Source organism: Astatotilapia calliptera, chromosome 22 (assembly GCF_964374335.1).
Source record: "Astatotilapia calliptera chromosome 22, fAstCal68.1, whole genome shotgun sequence".
In the NCBI taxonomy this organism is placed as follows: domain Eukaryota; kingdom Metazoa; phylum Chordata; class Actinopteri; order Cichliformes; family Cichlidae; genus Astatotilapia; species Astatotilapia calliptera.
Genome location: NC_137442.1, coordinates 19,658,449 through 19,681,019, shown reverse-complemented (window position 1 = coordinate 19,681,019; position 22,571 = coordinate 19,658,449). Strand labels below are relative to the sequence as shown.

At 44.6% G+C, this 22,571-nt stretch overlaps 1 protein-coding gene across 1 annotated transcript in view; it reads right to left on the bottom strand.

Annotated features, from left to right (window-relative positions):
* The window catches only part of gabbr2 (gamma-aminobutyric acid (GABA) B receptor, 2), a 212,011-nt gene that overhangs the window by 80,404 nt on the left and 109,036 nt on the right, over positions 1 to 22,571 (bottom strand). Inside the window, exons 5-7 of the mRNA XM_026156284.2 lie at positions 9,177 to 9,242; positions 8,675 to 8,863; positions 5,496 to 5,738 (exon numbers count right to left, since the gene is read on the bottom strand). Of these exons, the coding sequence (XP_026012069.1) occupies positions 5,496 to 5,738; positions 8,675 to 8,863; positions 9,177 to 9,242 (498 nt within the window). The remainder of the gene's footprint in view (positions 1 to 5,495; positions 5,739 to 8,674; positions 8,864 to 9,176; positions 9,243 to 22,571) is intronic.

Genomic DNA, 22,571 nt, shown 5'->3' with positions numbered 1-22,571 from the left:
GGTCCACGGTGGTGGGATTCAGTCCAATGATCTGAATCACCAGTGGGACGTCAGGGGTGAGAAACACTATTTTGGTATATAAGACGGCCGCAAAAGTTTAAAGAAATGTGATTAAAAAAAGGGGGGTTTAAGTTCGCCAAAAGACCTGTGTTTTGACCAGTTTTAGAGGTAGCTGAAATTATCTCGTGACAAATTAGGTTTAAGTTCGCCAAAAGGAACTGTGTTTTGACCAGTTTTAGAGGTAGCCGAAATTATCTCGTGACAAATTAGGTTTAAGTTTGGCAAAAGGAACTATGTTTCGACCAGTTTTAGAGGTAGCTGAAATTATCTCGTGACAAATTAGCGCGCAAATGTTTATGTGTGTGTATGTGTCTGGAAGTAAGTTGATTTTACAGCACAATACGCTGCTGAACTACTTCCTTTTTTTTTAAAATTTGCTGAGGCTCACGTGCTGGTGACAGGAGAACGGTTGAGTTTGGGGCTTGTTGGGTTGCACCTGCGCTCACATCACATCACAAAATAAAATGTATAAAATAACAAATAAAATAACATATGATAAAATAACGTGTTAAATGGGTGGAAATCCCTAGATCAATGTTTAAATTAACACTCACGCATTGACTCTGTCGGCTATGTTTTGCCATGCATGCTCCCTTTCTTTTGCAGCTGAGGCTGTGTTACTTTTTTTCTGCAAAATTTGCATGTTATCGGCATATACTGCCATCAGAATTTCGGCCTCAAGCGCTGTAAAATACATTGACCCCGCCTTCTTTCCCTCCGTCTCCATGGTGACTCGCTTAATCTGTGCTCCACTAATCAGGGCTTTATGTATCCTCGTGCGCGTGCTTAATTTGGGGTTAAAGCAACTCCGCGTTGACTGAACTACTTGTTATCAGCCTTTCTGAAACCGAATATTCCGAGTTGGACAGTTCGGGGTTACTCAACCCTGAGTATCGTTTTTCATTCTGAGTTTTCTAAACCGGCTTCCTGAAATAGGGCCCTGCTCTTGTTCATCTCTGTTCTGTCCTCATTCTCCTCTCTCTCCCTCTCTGCTCCTCTCTCTCCCTCTTTGTGCTGACAATCATCAAATATACAGTTGAAACCAGATAATTACACACTCTTCAGATCAAAACACAAACACTTTTTTAATTGTAACATCAAATCAGACTAAATGTTTATTTTTTTAGATTGATAAATATAAAAAACATATTTGTTAACTTTAAGAGTAAAGAGAGAAACTATCTGTTTTCTTAATTGTAAATGGCACCAAATTGTATTCAAAATTGAGCCACACTTATGGAGCTCCACAGTTCTTTTCCTGGTGTTTTGGTTGACATCTCTTGATTTTCCCATTTCAAAGAAACAGGCTCTGTGTTTTGCCTTATATGCATCCACAGCTGTGCCACCAATTTACTCACATGGACTCTACTGACCTATCACAAGCTTCTTCAGCTCAGAATGGAATCGTCTGGAGTTTTCTTATTAATTAACAATAAACTTAGTGTACATGTACTCCTAAATTTGATGAAAGTGATAAAAAATAGACAGCTCTGTCTCTCTTTATTCTGACATTTAACTAATTCAAAATATATTTCAATATTTATTTATCCAAAACAAGTTTACTCTAAATTGATGTTGCACAGTAAAAAAATGTTTTTGTGTTTTCCATAAAGTGTATGTAAATATCTGGTTTAAACTGTGAATATACTGCTGTGTATTGAAGTTCCTCTTGTTTTGCATAGAAAAATACTGAACAACATACAAAGCATAATATATAAAATACTACCAGAGTTTTTTTCTTTGAAAGAAGCCCCTTATGTCCATTCTTGTATATCAGTGCATTACTGAAACCGGTTTATTTAGCCGTGGAGGGAAACAACTGAAAATATGAAATAAACACACATGTAAGCTAAGACTCTCTAAAGCAGGGGTGTCAAACTCAAATACACAGTGGGCCAAAATTCAAAACTAGAACAAGGTCGCAGGCTAAAATTAATATTTATTGAAAAATATTTAGTATTTAGTATTTATTTATTTATTGTCATTGTCAAGAACAATGAAATTCCGTTTGGGGCTTCCATACAACCCCAAAAAAAGAAGAAAATAATAAATACCCCTTAAAACCCAAGTGTACATATTTAACCCAGTGTGACTCCAATGCAATAAGACAATCCTTAGCAATAATGTTCGTAGAAATTCAGACAAAGACCTGAGAAACATGACAAAATACAACAATGCAACCCATTCAATATTATTGTACTGTGAGATATGATATCAGATATGATAGTTATCTATTTAAGAAAGAGGGGGGGGGGGGCAGGAGGGGGAAGAGAATAAAGATATGATGCACCAATGCAGACCAGTTCATTGCTATTAAGAAGTTGGATATGGTTATTGTCCGTGAGAGGGGGGCAGAGAGTTCAGGAGCCTCACAGCCTGTGGATACAGGCTGTTGGCCAGTCTGGATGTTCTGGCCTGTATAGACCTGTACCTTCTCCCTGAGGGCAGCAGATGGAAAAGGTGGCGCGCAGGGTGATGTTGGTCCCGCAGGATACTGTGCACCCTCCTCAGACAGCGAGTGGGGAAGATATTACTGATCTCTGGCAGACTTGTTCCAATAATTCTGCCAGCTTCTTTCACCACCCGCTGGAGTGCTTGCTGATCGGCCTTGGTGCAGCTGGGGAACCACACTAGAAATCCATACGTCAGAACGCTGCTGATGGCACAGTTGTAGAAGTTCAACATCAGAGATCTGGGAATGTGTGCGCTCCGCAGTCTCCTCAGGTAGTAGAGGCGCTGTTGGGCCTTCCGTACAACTGAGGTGATATGGTTGCCCCAGGACAGGTCCTCGGTCACAGTTACCCCCAAGAATTTAAAACTGCTCACCCTCTCCACCGCCTCACTGCCAATGAAGAGAGGCAGATGGTTGTTATGGCCCCTCTTCCGGAAATCTACAATGATCTCCTTGGTCTTTTTGGTGTTTAAGACCAAGTTATTGTCGTGGCACCATGACTCTAGTTGTTGCACCTCTGTCCTATAGTTTGTCTCATCATTGTTGGATATAAGTCCGAGCACTGTAGTGTCATCTGCAAACTTAACAATGAGATTGGACGCGCAGGAGGAAATACAGTCATGGGTGAAGAGAGTGTATAGCAGAGGGCTCAGAACACACCCCTGAGGGGCACCGGTGTTGACCACAAGGGTGGAAGAGGTGTTCTTACCCACTCTGACACTCTGTCTACGGTTAGTGAGGAAGTCCACAATCCAGTTGCACAGAGAGGAGTTAAGTCCCAGTTGGTGGAGTTTGGGACGGAGTTTGTATGGCCGGATGGTATTAAAAGCCGAGCTGTAGTCTACAAAGAGGAGCCGTGCATAGGTGTTCCTGTGTTCCAAGTGCTTCAGTAATGTGTGCAGCACTGTGGCGATCGCATCCTCGGTTGACCGGTTCTCCCTGTATGCAAACTGGTGCGAGTCCAGGGATGGTGGAAAAGCAGCTCTGATGTGTTTAATGACCAGTCTCTCCAGGCATTTGGCGGGAATGGGGGTGAGTGCCACAGGTCTGAAATCGTTCAGACATGTGACATTTGACTGTTTTGGGATGGGAACGATGGTTGCTGCTTTGAAACAGGATGGTACCAGTGAACAGGACAACGAGGTGTTATATATAGAGGTGAAGACGTCCGCCAGGTCCGCAGCACAGTCTTTTAGCACCCGACCCAGCACTGGGTGAACCATCTAGGGTGAGGGGGAGGCTACCCTCTTCCTGACCAAGGATGTTTGACCCTTTGATCAGCAGTAACACACACACACACACACACACACACACACACACACACACACACACACACACACACACACACACACACACACACTGAAGTATAAATAAAGACCGGGGCAGTTTCTTAGTGCGAGTCTCAGTCTGGAGGCTGCCCTTGCTAGCAAGAAGTTCTGTGTGTTTCTCTTCTCTGAGTCTTTACTGAAGAAGTGTTTTAGAATATTTTCCCTAACATTCAGTCATTCCTATAACTGTTTTTTTATTGTAACATACAGTTGCTGTAATTAGTTTACTGTATTGTGTGACCATTAGAGGAAAGGTATTCGTTTCCTAATAATGCTTGCAGATGTAAATGCTCTATTTCTTAAAATAACAAATACACAGTAAATACAACACTCACTTTGATTAAATCACTCTGTCAAATGTAGCCATACATATACATATGTTTGTTATAAAGAAGTATCAGAGTCCACTGGCACTCTGGCAAGTTGAAGATGTGACATTGTAGAGTAGTGATTAAGGATTGAATCATAAAAGCCTAGAAATCGGCTGGTAAACAAAAGTCACGAGGAAAACATGTGTATTCCCTAACCGGTTGGTGAGTAGTTGCTGGAAGTTGAGGCCAATCACTGAGAAATGAGTTGCCTAAGCCCCAGTCACGACCATCTAACAACGTCAGGTAGTTAGGGAAAAATGTGCATCCCCCAACAGGCTGGCAAAAACCTTGTTTCGGTTGCTTTGATCACCAACAGATTTTCACAGCCATCTGCAGTTTGCATTGAAGACACCGACGTGTCTGCAAATACTCATCAGCTCCTCTCTGAGCGGCAGTGAAACTGAAAATTGCGACACAAACTGGAGACAGAGGTCATATGCCTGCAGAGTAAAAGTCACACCTTTTGAAAGGTGTTGGCTGCAGTGCTGAAGCACAGCTTTTAATTTGAAAGGGAACATTCTTTATTTCCAGTTTGTGTAGCACCTTTTCGAGATTTATCACCACTTAGCTTGTAGTCAGACAAGTTGGCATTTTCCATGCAAAGTATGGGTGACCATGACGATCTGCTGGCTACTAAAATAGTCAAAAGGAAGTTTCTGGTGCAGCACCCTCTTTGCACATGATTTCACCATCAAACTGCAGAAACCACTCACCAGCCTGTCAGGGAATACACATTTCTTTCCTTACGACCAGTTGATGTATCACATCCAATATGCCAAGCAATACGTATGTAGGTAATGTGAGAAACACCTATAAAGTTACACTTTATGAAAGCAGTTTATCCATTTTGGTTCCTATTACTAATTTATTAATGCAAAAATGCAACTTTCACAAATTAATTCAATGTTTTGGAGGGTTTGCTGAGTGGGAAATATATCTTTAAGAATGTTATGTGAAAGTTACCAAAGCAACTGAGAAAAACTGAAAACTTTCAGAAACCTTTGGTCTTTTTTGGACTGGGATGTTGTCTGTACATGCACTTTATACATAAAAGTCTTTCTACTTGTCCACTGGTCTTAACCAGTATTAGGGAGAACTTTTTGCCTACACACAGTGCATTGAATTTCGGTGTCTTTCTGTTTGTCAGTTTGTCTGATGGTGCTAGCTTCACCATATGAAAGTGAGTCAAGTAAAAGAAATCAATTTCACCTCTACACATGTCAGACTATCACTGCTATGTGCTATAGATTCACAAACTAAACAACAGCCCGCTTCCTAACTTACCGTAACACCAAAGAAGTTGGTTTCATTCATGACGTCCAGCACCATTTTTCCTACTTCACGGTCGTCCACGGTGAAGTTGTGGTACATGTTTTGCCGTTGTTTTATCCGCAGCAGTTCCATCGCTCTCGTCAACGTTTTGGCAATGACCCAGATCCCATCGTAAGCGAAACCATGAAACTTGCTTGCCTCCACGCCTTTCTGCTGAAGTTCTCTGCTATACTCCCTCTCGTACTCCTTAGGGGTCTGGAAGGAGGGTAAGAGAGAGGACATTAAACAGAGAAAGTGTCCTTCTCCTAACTTTATAGGATTTTATTTCTTTTCTGTGGAAAAACACTGTTCTGTTAAGTCAAACTCATTGGAACAGTTGTAGTGTGGCCCAAAGTAAATGATTCATTTGCCACAAATAACGATACAAAATTAATTGGAAATAAGAGCACTTTGGATCCCACGATTCATTTAGGCTAAGCTCTCTAGTTTAAAAACATGCATCAGGGATGTCTTTCTGAAATTAAGCGCTGTCTCCAAAGAGTCTTCAAAACACTATTACAGGACTACTTTAAAGTAGAGTTGCAACGATTTGTCAGCATAATCGATAACATCGACTATAAAAATTAAACGATGCGGAATTTTATTGTTAAGCGTCATATACTAATATTTGGGTTTTTTAAAATTTGTTTTTGTAACTGCAATAAACTACAGGAAGCTATGGGGGCAGTATCACTTATATCGTCGGCCAAAACTGCACTCAGTAGTGATGGGATTTCCGGCTCTTTTTATAGAACCGGCTCTTTTGTTTTGGCTCACTAAAAAGAACCGGATCTTCCGGCTCCGAACCGGCTCTTCAGGTTGTTTTGTTGCTTTAATTAATTTATTATTAACAATAATATACAATTATGCACAAAAGGAATTACTAATGTAAAAAAAAGTGGTTTTATTTATATATGTTCATATATAAATATATGTGGTGGCCCCTAGAGACAAAGCACGTACAAACTCCAAAAAGCACGTACAAACTCCAAAACACATTCCTAGAGTTAACTGAACTTCCAAAACAGAGCTACCTAGATCACTTAAATTACACAATTGAAAGCATATGTGTATGGTTTGTGTATTTATACACAAGCACTCATATATATATATATTCAAATAATTTAAAAAAAAAAAGTTCATTTACCTGTTACTACCAAATCAGGTCGTTGGTACTTGCTGGCTTGTGTAGCCACTAGGCAACAAAAGCTCAACACTGCGCCTAGCATCTTGGAGCACCTCTGTTGTGTTTTGTACATGTTTTGGAGTTTTTACGTGTTTTGAAGTTTGTACGTGCTTTGTCTCTAGGGGCCACCGTAAATATACTTTTATTTACCCACTCCACATAAAATGTAATGAATAAATCATATAATACAAAAACCAGCTATTCACATTTCAACTTTTAACTATTTAAATTTTCAGCTTTTTCCTTTTAAACAAATTTAAAGTGAAACAACACAAAACACTGCAAACCACAACACAATTAAATATGAATTACAATATGAAAACCAAAAGAAGATGCACATTCTCTGTCATATGGGCCTGCATGAATAAACTTTCTGAATCCTTTATCATCCACAACTAGATTACTATACCTTTCTAATGTGACGTTGTTCTCCCTGGCTCTCTTTCTCTCTCTCCCTCCTGCTCTGTTCCTGCGCTACTGCGTGTGTAACTACCGCCCCTCCCCCTTCTGCCCAGCGCAAAGCACAAGGCTTGCATGCGGAGTGAAGCGGAAGAAGTGCGAGAGAGGGTTAGAGAAAGAAAAAAAACAACCCATGGCTGTTGTGCCAAAAAGTGATTGTCTGCCAAAAACTGATTTCCGGTATTTGCCAAAAAGCGATTGCTCATATTTAAAGTGCTATAAGTAACTTGTTGGGCTATAATATGTTAAACATATGTCAAATGCATCCCTTATGGATGACATAAAGTCATCTTGAGCCACAAACAACATTCGTGTAGCAAGATACAATCAGTTTTTGGCAGCGACTTTTATATAACCTTTATTTATGCAGTAAAAAAAAATCTCATTAACATTAAAAATGTATTTTGTAAGAGTAAGTTGCCCAACAGGACAGCAGAAATGGCAGCAAATATTACAATAGTTCTGTAAAAATATTTTAAGTGGGGATAAAGGACCGGATTGGTTATAATGTAAGTACAAGTTGTAAAGATACTTAAAAAACAGATAATTTTTTAATTCTTTATGTAACCCCTTTGTATCCCCTGTTCACCGAAGTCTATTTATGAACATACGTAAAGATATTACACATAAAAAATACACAGAAACACTGGAAATCAGTTTTTGGCAGACAATCACTTTTTGGCACAACACCGGCTCACGTCGTTCACGTCAAAGACCTGGCTCTAAGAGCCATTTCGTTCGCGAGCGACACATCACTAGCACTCAGTACTAAAGAGGGAGAATATGGCACCCATGGCAAAACAGGAGGATGAAAAAAATATGGAAACAAAGATTTTAAAAAATGTCAAAGCATTTCACAGAAAGTTAAATGCAGACTGTGGAAAGCTGAGCTTTGCTTTCACTACAGCACTACTGCAGTGCACGAGCATTTAAAAAGCTGGCACCCTGGAGCTCTGACGTCAAATTCCATCTAACATTATCAATAATTAATTATTTATATAATTAGTTAAATAGTTTAATTGGCATTGAACACTACGCCATCTGAGAAGCTGTAAGTAACAGTCATTTCTAATGTTTATTTAATTTTTATTCTGACCATCCTGAGAAATATTAAAAATAGCTTTGATTATCTTCAAATTTATATGTTTACTGGGTCATTATTTTAATGTACTGAGGGACGAGACAACAGGTTGATATTCACAGGTGGGCAGACTTGAGCAGGTGACGTAATGGAGCCTAGAACAGGAGGTTTGCCCACAGGAAGTGGAGATAAGAGTTATAAAAAATAAGCGTTGACTAATCAATGAAAAATTTGTTACAGCCCTACTTTAACGAACTACAATCAAACTTTATTTAAAAAAAATTAAACTTGACTTAAAAAACTTCCCTAAGCTTTATGAATGAAGACCTTCAGACAAAAATTATTCTATTTACCTCACGTTTTTAAGTATACAGTATAAAATTACCTTCTGCACATCAGAGTGTAGTTGAGATGTATGTCACTCACCCTGCCAGAGATGCCCTTGATTTGCCGAGCGCTGAGTGGCTCAAAGTCCACGCTAATGTATCCCTCCATGGCAGTGAGAAGCTTCTTGGTGGTGCAGTTGGTGTTGTTGGCCTGTTCCCACCAGTTGCCCTGATACCAGCCAGGGATAATCCACTGATATTTACTCCCAAACATGTTCAGGTTATACGCCTGGTTTGGGCACAATAATCAGAGGTTGGAGCAATGGAAAATCAGAGAGATTCAGATTAACAACTAATCTTGTTGTTCTTAAAAGAAAGGAAAATGACACTTTGAAATCCAACCATCTAAAGTCCAAATTCTGTGCATCTAATGATATATTTAATTACTCCTTATTGAAGCAGGATTAAAAAAAGCATGTCAGCTTTGTTCATAATTATGACACAATGCATTTTACTAATAGCGCCAACTGTGTATAAGACAATTTCTATCATTTAAAATAAAATGCCAAGACAACAGAAGGCAACATCATAAAGAAACTTACACAGCAGAAGACTCTGGAGGCCAGGTTCTCATCAAACTGGCCAATGATGATCCTCACATCATTGTCCTAAAAAAAATACGTATTTACTTAAATGGAAACATTTAACTTTATTCAAACAGAGAAAGAAATCAGGATTATGCTGCACTACAATCTTATTATACAATCTCAATTTACAATCCTAATGTAATCGTGCAAGCTTTTTATTGTGATCTTTTGACTCCCTGGCTTTAATGGTGAAAAGCTGTCACAGCTGTCTTTTGGTGAAACTACATGGGTCTATATGCTATGGGATCAGTTTTGCTGTGTGTGAGTCTACCATAACTCCAAACAGTTAACAAACACACAGAATCAGAGATGTTGTATTTACTTTACTGTACATACTCATTACTATGTGTAATCCTCTAATCTGTACCTAGAAGGGATGTGGGACCTGAGGCACAAACCAGTTGTTGAGAGGCTAAGGCATTACCAAATTGCGAAGTCCTTCTATTAGAACGGAGACAATGTCAGCAGGCAGAACTGCTTGCAAACCAGGCTGAACTTGCTTGAGTATTCGAGGCACATGGCCTGGTAATTGTCTCTGTAAATAATTCAGAGTCCCCGGGTGGAAATTCAGCATGTTTCATGGTGGGGGAAAAAGATCAGGCTCTGCCATTTAGTGAGCACAGACATATGTGTAGTCCTAAACACAAGCACAGACCTACATGCAATCACACTGTGTGTCCACAGACAGTAGAACTAAACTAAACTCACCACTAAAAATACACACACATAAAATTGTCCCAAACCTAACCAAATAATATTGATATAGGTTAACTCAGTGTATATAACTTGTACAAAAACACAATTAACTGAGTTTTAATCTCATGATTTTGGCACAATATTTGACATGTGTGCTCCATCAATAGCAAATCAAGTGTTCCCTTTATACCGTGCAGCTTGAAGTTTCCTGGACTAGTCTGGATGAGTAACAATAAGTTAAAAGATATATAACAAACAACAATGTCTGGCACAGCAGAAAGCAAAGAGTTTGTCCCTTAAAGCTGATCATCATCCTTTGTTTGGGTATACAAACAAAAGCTGCGATATAATAAATGCATGAAGGCCAAGAAAAACAAGGGAAGCTAATGTGGACCATCCAATATCAACTAAGAACTCCACAAGCGAGCCTGTGCAGTCTGTGCATTCATCCAGGTTGCAAAGACGCACTGAAATCACCAACGCAAATGTTTTTCATTTGGGCAAAGACAGGTACCCAATAAACACTACAGGGAGTGCAGAATTATTAGGCAAATGAGTATTTTGTCCACATCATCCTCTTCATGCACGTTGTCTTACTCCAAGCTGTATAGGCTCGAAAGCCTACTACCAATTAAGCATATTAGGTGATGTGCATCTCTGTAATGAGAAGGGGTGTGGTCTAATGACATCAACACCCTATATCAGGTGTGCATAATTATTAGGCAACGTCCTTTCCTTTGGCAAAATGGGTCAAAAGAAGGACTTGACAGGCTCAGAAAAGTCAAAAATAGTGAGATATCTTGCAGAGGGATGCAGCAGTCTCAAAATTGCAAAGCTTCTGAAGCGTGATAATCGAACAATCAAGCGTTTCATTCAAAATAGTCAACAGGGTCGCAAGAAGCGTGTGGAAAAACCAAGGCGCAAAATAACTGCCCATGAACTGAGAAAAGTCAAGCGTGCAGCTGCCAAGATGCCACTTGCCACCAGTTTGGCCATATTTCAGAGCTGCAACATCACTGGAGTGCCCAAAAGCACAAGGTGTGCAATACTCAGAGACATGGCCAAGGTAAGAAAGGCTGAAAGACGACCACCACTGAACAAGACACACAAGCTGAAACGTCAAGACTGGGCCAAGAAATATCTCAAGACTGATTTTTCTAAGGTTTTATGGACTGATGAAATGAGAGTGAGTTTTGGTGGGCCAGATGGATGGGCCCGTGGCTGGATTGGTAAAGGGCAGAGAGCTCCAGTCCGACTCAGACGCCAGCAAGGTGGAGGTGGAGTACTGGTTTGGGCTGGTATCATCAAAGATGAGCTTGTGGGGCCTTTTCGGGTTGAGGATGGAGTCAAGCTCAACTCCCAGTCCTACTGCCAGTTTCTGGAAGACACCTTCTTCAAGCAGTGGTACAGGAAGAAGTCTGCATCCTTCAAGAAAAACATGATTTTCATGCAGGACAATGCTCCATCACACGCGTCCAAAGACTCCACAGCGTGGCTGGCAAGAAAGGGTATAAAAGAAGAAAAACTAATGACATGGCCACCTTGTTCACCTGATCTGAACCCCATTGAGAACCTGTGGTCCATCATCAAATGTGAGATTTACAAGGAGGGAAAACAGTACACCTCTCTGAACAGTGTCTGGGAGGCTGTGGTTGCTGCTGCACGCAATGTTGATGGTGAACAGATCAAAACACTGACAGAATCCATGGATGGCAGGCTTTTGAGTGTCCTTGCAAAGAAAGGTGGCTATATTGGTCGCTGATTTGTTTTGGTTTTGTTTTTGAATGTCAGAAATGTATATTTGTGAATGTGGAGATGTTATATTGGTTTCACTGGTAAAAATAAATAATTGAAATGGGTATATATGTTTTTTGTTAAGTTGCCTAATAATTATGCACAGTAATAGTCACCTGCACACACAGATATCCCCCTAAAATAGCTAAAACTAAAAACAAACTAAAAACTACTTCCAAAAACATTCAGCTTTGATATTAATGAGTTTTTTGGGTTCATTGAGAACATGGTTGTTGTTCAATAATAAAATTATTCCTCAAAAATACAACTTGCCTAATAATTCTGCACTCCCTGTATGAGTAATGAGGGCTTCATGAAAATGTTCCACTTATTGGACAAAAGATCTTCTCCCTTCATTCAATTGTTTTGGATTATTTTGTACTGTACGCAAAACGGGGAAAAGAGATTGGTCGCTACAAGTTTTGTTAAGATCCACAAATTCACAGGTGCAAGGAATAGAGTGAAAAACTATATTTTGCTTTTAGAATATTCACTTATTCCAGGTGAAAAAACGCCTTATTTGTCTGCAGAGATGAAGTATTTTTTCAAATGTGTTTTCTACGTTTGCACTGAGCTTAGGTGAAGAAAGAGGACCAATTTTATTTCACATTCGTACAAATCATGTGAAATGATGGGAAAGCAGTGTTCTGCTTGGACGGCAATGGATAATAATCATAAATAATCGGGATATCAATATTGATCAAAACTATCATAATTGTCATTATAAGCAATCTTATTGTCAGGAGTAGTGTCGTGGACGAGAGAAGGAGGACCCAATCGCTGGACTCACAGGCAGGTAGGTGAAGGTGGATGTTTATTGCCGAAGGAGTGAGCAAACAGTACAGAGGGAGGAAATGGCTGGCTGGCTGGCTGGCTGGCTGGCTGAATGACTGACTGACTGACTGACTGACTGAATGAATGAATGAATGAACAAAGGACTGGCTGGCTAACTGAACATACAGACGACACTAACATCAGACGTACATCAATGACACGACAAGGATCGGATGGAACTGAGGACTTAAATACACGCTGGGTGATGAATGATTAGAAACCGGTGAGTACGCAGCTGAACTTAGTCTGACTAATGATATATGGAAATAACTGGAACACAATACGCAGGCGGTATGCTGGCACAGAAAACACAGATGTGAAAATAAACTGAACATGACAAAACAGAAAACACTGGGTCAACGACCCAGGAACCCTGACAGTACCCCCCCTCCAAAGGCCGGCACCCGACGGCCAAAAGAAAAAAAACCAGAACAGGGCGGGCGGAGGGGGCCCAGGACGGAGGGACGGAGTCCACACAGAGCCAGTTCAGGCGGGCGGCCATGCGGCCAGTGGCTGAGCCCATACAGTTCAGGTGGGCGGCCACGCAGCCGGCAGAGACGCTGAAGTCGATCCGGTGGGCGGCAGCGAGGAAGACGGCGGCGGCCACTGAGCCGGTGCGGTGGTCGACCACACCGGCGACGAGGAGAAGGCGGCCAAGGAGCAGCTGCAGAAGGCGGTGCGGGAGCCGGCGGAGACTGAGGAGCAGCTGTAGGGCCAGGCAAAGCAGAAGCCGAAGCTGAGTCTGAGGCCGGACCAGGCGAAGCAGAGGCCGAGGCTGAGTCTGAGGCCGGACCAGGCGAAGCAGAGGCCGAGGCAGAGTCTGAGGCCGGACCAGGCGAAGCAGAAGCAGAGGCTGGACCAGGCGTAGCAGCAGTGTTGGGAAGGTTACTTTTAAAATGTATTTCATTACAGAATACAGAATACATGCCCCAAAATGTATTTTGTAACGTATTCCGTTACGTTACTCAATGACAGTAACATATTCTGAATACTTTGGATTACTTAATATATTATCATGCTTTTTACAACAACGTGAATGTACTATTGCTGTGTGATTTATTACTATTACTGAAGGTCCGCGACTCCGAACTGTAGTAAAGGGACCTCTGACTAATACGGCGGGGTCCCTGTCGGCTCGTAGCCGAAAAATAGCTTTACTTTGTTGTGTGGGTCAACTTTTCTTGGAGAGACAGAGAGAGGCGTTGAAAGGCTGCTCCAACGGAACTTATTGTTTTCGGAGGAAAACACAAACACGGTGTACAGTCGAGTCTTAATAGCTTACTTACAACTGGGCTCGTAAGGCACTCTTCTTGGCTGAAGTGGTTATTATTATATTTACATGCTTCCAGCTCCCGTTTTTCCTCGATGACAACACGTACCTTTCCACTCCCCTTTTTCTCCCTCCTCGCGTCCATTCTCCCTGCAACACGGACTACACTGCCCATGATGCTACATTCTTTAGAGCTATGCTTGTAGCATTCTGCCTGTTAGCTTAGCACAACAACAACAACAATGAAAAGGCGCTCTCTCACCCAGGAAACACAGTCGCAGAGAGAGAGAGAGAGCGTTGCCCTGTAACCATGGCAACCGTAACGCTGCCGCCTGGAACAACAGAACGTAGCTGTCAAACAAAACCCAAACAGTCCTGACCCGCGACAAAATGAAACAGGAAAGTACCGCAGTGTAATCCATTTATTTCAACAAAGTAACTGTATTCTGAATACCACCTGTTTAAACGGTAACTGTAACGGAATACAGTTACTCATATTTTGTATTTTAAATACGTAACGGCGGTACATGTATTCCGTTACTCCCCCAACACTGCGTAGCAGAAGCAGAGGCTGGACCAGGCGAGGCACAGGCTGAAGCTGGACCAGGCGAAGCAGAAGCAGAGCTAGGTGACAGCGAGGCAGCCGCAGGTGGTGGCTGGACGGGCTCCTCGGGCCCTCCAGCTGACGTGGCAGGAGGCTGGACGGGCTCCTCGGACCCTCCAGCTGACGTGGCAGGAGGCTGGACGGGCCCCTCGGACCCTCCAGCGAAGATGGGAGGCTGAACGGGCCCCTCGGACCCTCCAGCGGAGACGGGAGGCTGAACGGGCCCCTCGGACCCTCCAGCGGAGACGGGTGGCTGAACGGGCTCCTCGGGCCCTCCAGCTGACGAGGCATGAGGCTGGTGCGGTTCTCCTGAACCCCCAGCTGACGAGGAAGGTTGCTGGATGGGCTCCTCGGGCCCTCCAGCTGACGAGGCATGAGGCTGGACGGGCTTCTCGGGCCCTCCAGCTGACGAGGAAGGTTGCCGGACGGGCTCCTCGGGCCCTCCAGCTGACGAGGCATGAGGCTAGACGGGCTCCTCGGGCCCTCCAGCGAAAACGATCTCAGAACCAGTGGGCACTGGAGCCCCTGGCACACACAGGACAGAACCAGCAGGTGCGGGGACCTCTGGCAGGGAAGCGGCCGGGCCAGCGGGTGCGGAAACCCCTGGCTGAGAAGCAGGGTAGCTCACAGCTGGCTCTGGGTGCTGTGGCTGCAGGTCCGGGAACTGAACAGGATGGTGGACGGGCGACTGGACTACTGACTGGAGGACAGGAGGCGACTGGACTACTGACTGGAGGACAGGAGGCGACTGGACTACTGACTGGAGGGCAGGAGCGGACTGGACTACTGACTGGAGGGCAGGAGCGGACTACCCTACAGGGGACTGGAGGGCAGGAGCGGACTGGACTACAGGGGACTGAAGGGCAGGAGACTGGACTACAGGGGACTGGAGTGGAAGCTGAACAGCAGGTGAGGGAACTGACTGGAGTGGAGATGCTAAGGGATGAACAGAGGTAGGCGAGGCTGACGACGGAGCTGAGGTTGGTGTGGCTAATGGTTGAGCTACAGACTGAGCTAGTGACGGAGATAAGGCTACAGCTTGGGCTAGTAAGGCTGGTGCCTGGGCAGGGGACAGTTCAGCTAATCTAACTAGGGATAGTGCGAGGGAGTGAAAGGCTGGGTCAGGAGGTGGATGAAGTGGTGAGGTAGCAGGTGAACCGGTTAGCTCTTCCAAGCCGCTAGGGAGTTCTGGCTGGGTTCTGGCTGCCCTCAGCCTGGGCGCTGGGACAGGCACGGGAGGTGGCTGGACACCAGTCACCCCCACCCGAGAAACAGGAGCGGGCGTGGAGGTAGACTGGGTCGCAGCTGCCCTCCTCCTGGGAGCTGGCACTGGAGTGGGTGTAGCCTGACTGACGGGAGTGGAGATAACGACCGGGTGTGTGATACTGGCAGGTTTCTCTGGGATTGTTCTGGTCCTCCTGCCACCACTATTTACAGTCTTTGACTGAACAGTTTTTGGGGGAGCAGAGCAGAAAAATTTGTCCCAGTCTACGTCCTCGTCTAGGAGGGAGACCCCCCATGAATCAGAGATAAGTCTATTAGTTATTTGAGGTGAAGAATCAAATGAGGAGGGTGGAAAACAGTCACTAGAACTCACCACCGGGAGTAGCTGAAAATAGTCCTTGTTATGGTGGCGTGTGCGCCGCTTTTTCCGGGAAGAGGAAGCGGGTGGGGTACACAACCGAGCTTCTGGCGCGGGAGCCTCCATTGAGCCGAGGTGGTAGGCGGAGCCGCTGTGCCATGGCGAGGGTGAAGTTCCAGTGAGTAAAACGGCTGGCGGGAGAGCGAGGAGCGGAGCGGCGGGAGAGCGAGCAGCCGAAGCTTGGCCTGTGACGCCCGCTCTCCGCGGCGAATGCTCCGGTGCAGGTGAGGCAGCAGGTGGGGGAACGCGGCGTCTCCGAGGCCCGCCCAGAGCCAGGCGAGTCCCCTCGAAGACGTGCTCTCTCTCCGCGAAGAGCCGCTGTTTTCCCCGAAGCCCCTCCGTCCAGCGAAGGAGCGCTGCCTCCTGCCGCTCGAAAAGTTCAGAGTCCGCTGGGTCCACAACGCGGGTTCGTGTCATTCTGTCAGGAGTAGTGTCGTGGACGAGAGAAGGAGGACCCAATCGCTGGACTCACAGGCAGGTAGGTGAAGGTGGATGTTTATTGCCGAAGGAGTGAGCAAACAGTACAGAGGGAGGAAATGGCTGGCTGGCTGGCTGGCTGGCTGGCTGGCTGGCTGAATGAATGAATGAATGAATGAATGAATGAATGAATGAATGAAGGAAGGACTGGCTGGCTAACTGAACATACAGACGACACTAACATCAGACGTACATCAATGACACGACAAGGATCGGATGGAACTGAGGACTTAAATACACGCTGGGTGATGAATGATTAGAAACCGGTGAGTACGCAGCTGAACTTAGTCTGACTAATGATATATGGAAATAACTGGAACACAATACGCAGGCGGTATGCTGGCACAGAAAACACAGATGTGAAAATAAACTGAACATGACAAAACAGAAAACACTGGGTCAACGACCCAGGAACCCTGACACTTATGCAGGCCCAAATGATAGGAATCAATTCTGTTACTGAAAATTAAACTGAATGGAAGAACAACTGTGTTAGTAACAGTTACCTTGTAATAACAGGATCTCATTTCTTAGCAAAATATACTTGAACACTAAATGTGGGTAGCTACTACTGCTTATAACACATAAGCAGTTCTGAAATGTATCCGTCTAATAAAGGCTGGGTATAGAAGCTCTAAATGGCAAAGAATTGTATATCAGTACCTTTCAAGAAATATGTATGAACATGTTTTATAGTCTGGGTTGAAGTGTAATGTAGAATGTGACTAACGCGAGCTAGATTTTCACACACACAACCTGTGTTATACTGCCATTGCCCTGGGAACCCACAAATACAGTTCATTAAGTCACCCCTCAGGCAGTCGCTACCATATGTCATGCATTCCAAGATCAGAAGGAGCGGCCAGTCACTGAAATTTACCTCCAAGACCCTGAGGCTAAGATAGATAGAAAGATAAATAGATAGATAGAGTGTGTGTGTGTGTGTGTGTGTGTGCGTGCGAGAGAGAGAGAGAGAGAGAGAGAGAGAAACACACACACGTGCCGGCAGCTGCTCGATAACACTGTTCTTCCCTGAAGAAAAGGCACTTAACCCAAATGACTCCAACTATGGCCGTGGGCCACAGCCTCAGTATAAATTCTAGCCTGCCTGGCAACAACATGAAAACGCTGTGTAGTTGTGGGCAAGGGCATGAGTGAGTGTATGGTGTTGTGTTGCACTACAGATGGACTGGGGCACTACAGAGCCCCAAATTACCCTCATTGCTTAAGCTTTTATATAACTGTTACCATAATAGTTCTGAATCAGGGTATAGTGTTAAGGGCAGCCTTGACTGCTTTATCTGTGACAGGGTTGTTCGTAACTTTACAGCAGTCATTTGTCTGTTTGAGTAATATTGTAACTCGTAATCCCAATCAGGCACTTTTAAGGCTTATTAGGCACCGCACACACATATAAACACTGTACTAATGATGGTCTTTTACGAGCTAGTGGGAGATGTGATTTGTGTACTGGGCTACGTGTTGTTGCTATTACTAAAACCGTACCCCCATCTGTTTGATTACTGTGCAGCGCATGTGTGGTGTGCAGATATGATGAAATATAAACTCTTGCAGGGATGTGTCTGATCACTAATTCACTCAAGGTGAACACAAGGCTATCGTTTGAAGTTTTGGCACTAATAACTGAACAACAATTATCAGTGTGAGGATTTCAAAATAAAAGTCTTTAAAATGGAATGCGAAGAGGTTCTAGTGTTTGATCTCTGCAGCAGGATATTCTTTTTGCAGCTCTGTGCCATTTGGGGATGTGGGCCAGCAGAGGTGCTTCATCAGTTTCATGAGTATCAATAAGAGGCCTTACAAAATAGGCAAACTTATGATTACACTATCAGTGTGAACCATTCATCTTGAGCTGATCCACAGTGTCTATAGAGCCAAATGTTAGTTTATATTTGCTACACAAGTTGTATTATTACAGTATAAGTTGTACAACACTGAGCAAACAGGTGAAAGAGGTTTGAGATTAGGTTGCTTCTAGTTTATTGTTGAGAAGTGGTGCCGTCGTGTTAGTTTTAGGTTAAACAGAATTTTGAATACAAGGTTTGGCTGTGAGTTTGTTGGTTTTAAAGCCACTAAGTCCATGCCAGATGTCTGAGTTTTAGATCACAATCATTTTACGACCTGACAAAGTTAATATCAATAAAAATGTCATTAAAACAATGACAATGTCGCCGGAGCTGTGGGCGGGTGGGTGCAGGGGGGCTCAGCCCCAGTGCAGGGGACCTCTGGTGCATCGGCCCAACTAGGGGGCTCTCTAACTGGTGGGGAGGCTGTTATATCTTTGTAGGTGGTCTCCTCTCTACAGGAGCTCACTCTGCAGGTGGGGGAGAGATATAGGAGAGGCAGAGAATGAACCCAACCTGGGTGTCTATTGTCTTGTGTAGTTTGGGAGATGATTGGATGATGGGGTGGGTGCAGTTTTCTCTGGGGTGGAGTCGGGTGGGCTGCCCCGGACTCTGTGGGGCTGGGCGGTGCTGCTGCTGCGGGCCCCGGTCCGGATGGGCCTGGGCCCCCTTGCGCTGGTGGGTTCCAGAGTGTGGGGGTGCCTACTGGGGTCAGCGGGGGAGCTGGCCCCAGGGAGGTGCCACTTGCCCCTCCCTTTCTTCCCTCTCCATCCTCAGCTGCCTCCCTATTCCCGCTCTACAACACCCACCCACACACGCAGGGCTTGGGGTCCAGGTATGTCACCAGGGTGCAGGGGAGGCACTCCCCCTCTGTCCCCTTCTGGCCGCCTGTGCCTCAATTTTATTCTGCAACCTAGACATCCACATTACTCACACTCTCACATAACACATACATATAGGGCCTTGGGGGTGGGCACGTTCTACAGCATCCAGAGGATGGTCAGTGTACTCCAACCCACCTCTGGCGCTGGTGCCCTACCCTCAACTTTAAATGCACATAGACACTAAGGGTTTTCAGGAGGAGCCGTGCTGCTCTCTGAGAGGAAGCAGGAACCATGCTCTCCTGTGTATTAAATGCACTTTAGAACAGCACACAGCAACACTACATATGAGCGAGCATTGGGAGGTTTGGGGTCTTCACTCACCCCGGTTCTGTTAGCCGTCAGGGCTGGGGGGCTGGGAGGAGGTGCTGGCCGTCAGATTGGGGTCTGGGATGCGGGGCCTCCCTGTTACTGCAGATAAGGAGGTGGTCCGCTTGCGTCCACCCCAGAGAGAAGGGTTACATCTCCTGGGTCTAGGTGCGGCTTGCCCCTCTGGGGGCGGGGTTACCTGGACCTGGGATATAGAGTATGTTTGGGGAGTGCGACTGTCTGTGCAGTGTCTATTTGTGTCTGTCTACACGTTGGGTGAGTGCCGAGTATTTGGTTGTGTATATGGGGTGGGAATGCATGTTTGTGTCCGCGTGTGCCTGTTCGTCTGTGTCTATATGTCAGGTTGGGTCTTAGACTCAACCTCTCTGGGTACATCTCAGGCCCTCTAAAGTACGGAGGCCTATCTCCCCTCACCACACTCCCTGCCGGTGGCTGATGCCCTCAGACGTTGGTGTGTTGGTGGTCCTTGTCGACTGGGGCTGGGCGCTCATGTATGTACCGGCTCACATCAGTGGCCCGGCTGGGCCCCTTCCGGGGGGTGGGATGCCCTCCGGCTTCTGGCCTCTGGGCCTGAAGCTCGGCCCTCTCTGGCACAGCTGGCTGCTGGCAGAGTCCACGGGCACACCACTGCAACCCCCTCTGGCCTCTGCTCTGTAGCTGCTGGGTGACCTCTCGTTTGGGGCTCTACTCAGCTCTTCCCAGGAGGGTGGCACGGTTCCCCCCCCTTTTGGTGGTCCTCCTCGGGTCCTCGTACTCTGGGGCCTCTGGATATCTGGGGCCTGGATCTCCTCCATACCTGCTTCATACCCTGGGGGACGGGGCTATGGCTCCCCACACTTCCTAGCAGATCGTTACATGGAGAAACCTTTGGAATACAAGCATGCTGATCCACACAGGTGTGCACACAGGTGTACACACGGGTGTTCACAGACGCGGACTACACCTTTCTATCTTGCGTGCTGCACAATATTGTTTAATGTTTAGTATCTACTGATATCTACTGCTAGCTAGTTTATTATGATGGTGCTGTTTTTTTATTATGTTGCTCTTTTTTTGTTTGCTTTCTCTTCTGTTTTTTTTCTCCATACAGGTGATCCAGGTGTTTTGTTTGTTTTTCTTTCTTTCTTCCCCACTTTCTCACCGTCTCCTCTCCCCTCTGGTTTTCTTTCTCTCCCTCTCTTTCTTTCATTCTTTCTGTCACGGCGAGTGAGATGAGCCGTGTGGAAAATAAAGGAGGATCCAAACGCAGGCACTTGTATGGGTGTGAGGGTGGTTTATTAAACACAAAAAGGAAATGGACAAACGGCGAACGGAGCAATGACTAAACTAAACTGGGAACAAACTAACTACAGAACACGAACCTGGACATGAATGAGAGCGGGCGGAAACAGATGATGGTTGACTGCAGGGAAACACACAGATGAAGCAGGGTGGAAACACAGACGGACCAGCAACTACAATGACGGAAGACATGACTTAAATACACAGAGAACCACAGGGGAATTACACACAGGTGGTGGACACAGCTGGGAATAATCAACAAGACGAGACAAAGGTAAAACTGAACACACTCACAAGAGACGCAGACCTTCACAATAAAACAGGAACAAGAAACCATCACACTAAGACGCAGACTTGACATAGAGAGACAGACAGAAAATGACACATGAAACTAAACCCACACAAAACATGAGGGCACAAATCTTAACCCCAAATAAACAGAAGCATGGAACTCTAACAATAATAATAATAATCGTAATCAAAACCACAACAATCATTCAAAAAATAAACTAACAATCAAAACTCAAAACACTGGTTAGAAACTGACCCAGAACCGTGACACTTTCTCCCCGTCCTATCCCCCAGTCATGTCTGTCCCGTTTGTAAAATAAATACATAATTATAATAAAGGTCAATCAAATGGACCAATATGGCAAGGCCATGATGATCCACTCGGTAAAATAAATCCGCTTGGCATCTTTCTTGGCCTTAAGACAACAATTCTGATGGCTAAAGATCCAAACGGGACACAAAAACAAACAAACAAACAAAAAAAAAACAATGACAAAAAACACCCTGCTACCTCAGTGAGACAAAAAAGTAAAGTGTAACAAAAAATGAACCATCCCTTGGTGTGTCTCATACTTGAGGGGGAAGAGTTCTGAATGTACGATAAATAATTAAGGCATAATAAATAATAAATTTTTTTGGTCTTCATTTAGCTTTCAGGACATTTTTTCTCATGTGACTTTCTATTGGATGCAAGCTGCCTAAACTGGCTCTCTGTCACAAAAAATAAAAAAGCTCTTGGAGGTCCTAGCTTGTGTTCAAACTAAAGATTACTAAAATTAGAAGTGCTATGTATGCGTGTCTGCCTTTGTTTTCTGATGCTGTTTTTGTCAGCCTGTCCAGCAATAAACGGGGAACTTGGGACAGAGAACGAGGGATAAAGATTTTTTTTTAAAAAAGCGACTGAGAGGGCTGTTACAATGCCCAGCAGCAGCGAAGCCTGTCTCCTTTTTGAATATTTCAAAGAAACAAAATTCCAGCCTTGACAACAAAATCTGTGTCACTCTCTTCCCCCATCATATTATGTAGCTGTTGGAGAGACAGCAAACCACTGTTGTGTGATGAGCGGGAAAAAGACCCATTAGAGTGTAAGAACCCCCCCCCATCCACCTAACCATCCACCCGATCCAATTGTTCCGTAAAGATTTCAGCACTGTGGATTGCATATTTAGAGTTGATCAAGGAAGGGTGATGTCAGCTTAAAATGTCAGCGCTTAAGACACAGATTTACACATATATTTTAGGAACGACGGCTTATCTTCCTGTTCCTTCTTCTCTCTCATCATCTCATGTTTCTTTCAACCTGCTCCATCTTGTATACGTCATATATTCCACCAACATATCAGTAGGGGGGAAAAAGTGTTACTCCCCCTCCACTCTCTTCACTT